Consider the following 3328-nt stretch of genomic DNA (forward strand, 5'->3'; position numbering starts at 1 on the left):
CCCAGATGAGGCCCGGCTGTGAAGCAATGAAAGCTGTGTGGGGCCTTGGGCCTTCTCTTGGAAGATCTGGGTCTGTCTGGCCCAGATGCAGTTTGTTAGGTAATTTTCAGATTGCAAAGGGCCAGGCCTTTCATATGCAAAAGCCTCTGCTGGCAGCTTGGGTGGGGCGGGGTCTCAGGGAATCAACAGGGTGGAGCAAACAGCTATGGCTGATCCTTAGCTCTGCCCTAAGAAGCCCTGTGTCTCAGTGTCCTGCAGTAATCGCTGCAAGCACCTCTGAGAGAAAGCGGCCCTCGAGTTCTAAGTTCTGCCAGCTGCCAGACACTCAGTTTCTTCCCATATGAGTCTGGGTACCCAGAGACTTCCCGGATCTGGAGTTCAGAGCAGTCTGGGGCTTGTGACTCCCTCCCGATTCAAAAAGACAGCCGTGTCCTCAGTTGCCTGCCGTTTCCACACGCATGCCTTCGTACCTCTGCACTTTACTTCCACACCTCCTCTGAGTCTCAGTGTGCTTTTCTCTTTCCTTCTAGTTGTAGAATTTCCACTCAGCCCGCCTTCCTGTAGTTCTAGATGATGTCCCTTTTCTCTGGTCATCTTTTTCAAAGAAACCTTCCCTGGTTCACCTTACCACCAATTGCAAGATAAAATTCAGACCACATTCTGAATGAAGCTGACTTTTCTGGCCTCATTTCCTACATCTCTGTACATAAGAGTTCCTTGAGCTTCATTGGTCAGATCACCATTTCCTAAATAGTTTGGCACAACATGGTACTTTGCCTGTATTCTGTTGCTCACAGTACTCTCTACCTCACTTTTCTCTACCTAAATTCAATAGACCCTTCAAGATCTACTCAGATTCCTCCTCTTCTCTAAAGCCATTCCAAGCCAGCCAATCCCTTTATCTCTCTTTCCTGGAATCCTAACTTAATTGATGGTGCTCTTTATATGGCAATGCCTCTCTTGTGATGAAGCTTCTAATAGTGGGGTGATAAAACTGTATTGCTAGCCAGCCTCTTATCATTCACTCAGTCCAATACTCGCATTTTTAAATTAAGAGATGTGCCAAAGGTCACATGGCTAAAGAGTGGCAGAGTGAGGGGTTGAACTCATTGGGGCCTCACCTCCAGCCCAGTACTCATTCTGGTTTGTCATATTGAATGCTAGTTCATGTTCCTATTGAATCCTCAAGCTATTTTTGGGGGGGAGTGTGTGTGTGTGTGTGTGTGTGTGTGTGTATTTGTTGGGGTGATCTAAATGCTGTAACAAACAATGCCTCGGATCACAGTGCAGTGTAGTTGGCAGCTAGGGTGGTGGGTGAGTGTAGACTGCTTTATGCAGTCATTTGGGAATCCAGGCCTCCTTGATACATGGCCTCCAAGGTCACTGAAAAGGCAAATGGAGATCCATATGAAGGAGACACGTATTGGTCAGGCTTGGAAGTGGAATTCGCCCCTTCTTCCCATATTCCATTAGCCACACGAACTCTACTATAGGAACTTAATTGTAGGAAGTCTGGGCAATATTTCCCAGAAAGAAAACAAAATGGATTTGATAAGCACATGACATTTTACTCTGCCATAATAAACATTTACAAATATCAGTTTATCTTCTCATTTTTCTTGAATACCTCCATTAGAAAAATAAGCTCCTTATCTAATGTTTTTTGTATGTACCCTCTCCACATATCCAGTACCTTTAACGTAACAAGGGCTCCAACTGAATAGTTGCTCAAAGAATGTCTAAAGATCCTATTGTGCCCATCATGCTTCACTGCACTGGGTTAAGCATAGAGTGAGACTGACCTTATGCATATGTGTAACTCACTTATGGTCAACAATGGGGAGGAACAAGCTGGCTGGAGTGATTGCTAGTCACTGAGTTTGATGCACACGTATAGCTCTCTAGGCCGTTTTACTTTCTCTGTGTTTCCCCTAGTCATTCAATGCAAGCATCTTTTTTTTTTCTCTTCATTGATTGGAAGTACTGCTTTTCAGAGCATGAAGTGTTAGGTCATGCTCATGTTTGGCACCATCAGATATTCTTGCTTTCCTCCAGTGGTCTAAGCACCAAATCTACAATTTAACAGACATTCATTGAGCCTCAATTATATACCATGTGCTAGCAATACCAGGATGCATAAACATGTTCCTTGCTTTTGAGAAAATGAGTTCAATAATTATACTATGGTGCTGTGATAGAAGTATATGTCAGCAGAAACAGGTGTAATAAAATTGAACATCATCATCATACTTCATTTAAGCAAGAAGCCTTCTAAGATCTGGTTCATTTGAGTTAGCTAAGAGGTTGGGAAGGAAAGAGGGCAGTGTCTTATGATAATTTACTTTGCTGAAATCATGGTAGATAAATATAACATCTTGACCTCCTTTTTATCCCTAAAATCAGATGCATCAGAAGATACACAAATCTCTCTCAACAAAAGATCAGAAAAAATGGAAGATATCCCAAAGCAATGTGAAAATATCCCCTCTTTGGTTGCATTTGAAAATCTCAAAGCAAATGTGACTGCCATGACGCTAACCTTGTTGGTGGAGAACATAAGTGACCTGTCCAGTGATGATTTTGAAGTGGAAATAATAAGAGATTTTGATGTTGGCGTAGTTACCTTTCGAAAATACATAGGTAAGATGAACTGACCCTTCATGTTCAGTCTTCTTTGCACAGCACTTTTGAGAGAGAGAGAGAGAGAGAGAGAGAGAGAGAGAGAGAGAGAGAGAGAACACACCTAAATGAAAATCTAAGTGAAGTCCATGGATCTTAAAGTGATTCTGAGCACAGGAGTGAGTGTTTTCACGTGCTACCTCATTGAGAGAAGTAAAGATGGATCTGTGTTACCAAATTGGACTTGAAGGTAATAATTACAATACTAGCAAACACTCAAATGCTGTTAGTGTAAGTCAGGTACTATGCTAAGCTCTTTACATGTATTACTTAATTTATTCCTTTCAACAACCTTTTGAGATGATTATTATTATTTCTCATTTTACACCTGAGAAGACAGAGGTGCAGAGATGCTAATAAATGAAGAACTAGATTCGAACCCTGGCAGCAGACCTCTATACAGCCTGTTCTGTTATCCCCTTTACCATATATCTTCTCAGTGTTTTCAGGGTCATCTACTTATGCAGGGAGAGTAAGTGCATGTGATGCAGAAAATGAGTGCTCTTTGAGGTCTGTGGGAGGAGTCTGTGAGTTCAAGAGCCATCTCCAGAAAAACGGGGACATTTTCCAATTCCAAGTCCTCACTGTTCCATAGCTGAGGCAGTGGAATGGTTAATTAAGAGCACAGGTCATGCCCTGGCCAGGTGGA

At 42.5% G+C, this 3328-nt stretch overlaps 1 protein-coding gene across 1 annotated transcript in view; it reads left to right on the forward strand.

The window, feature by feature from the left end:
* Nucleotides 1-2339: 2339 nt before the first annotated feature.
* Nucleotides 2340-3328, forward strand: part of LOC102758216 (poly [ADP-ribose] polymerase 14-like) — a 30352-nt gene continuing 29363 nt past the window's right edge. Inside the window, 1 exon segment of the mRNA XM_015570439.1 lies at nucleotides 2340-2640. Coding sequence (XP_015425925.1) covers nucleotides 2355-2640 — 286 coding nt within the window. The 5' untranslated portion in view covers nucleotides 2340-2354.

Source organism: Myotis davidii, unplaced genomic scaffold, assembly GCF_000327345.1.
Source record: "Myotis davidii unplaced genomic scaffold, ASM32734v1 scaffold367, whole genome shotgun sequence".
Classification (NCBI taxonomy): domain Eukaryota; kingdom Metazoa; phylum Chordata; class Mammalia; order Chiroptera; family Vespertilionidae; genus Myotis; species Myotis davidii.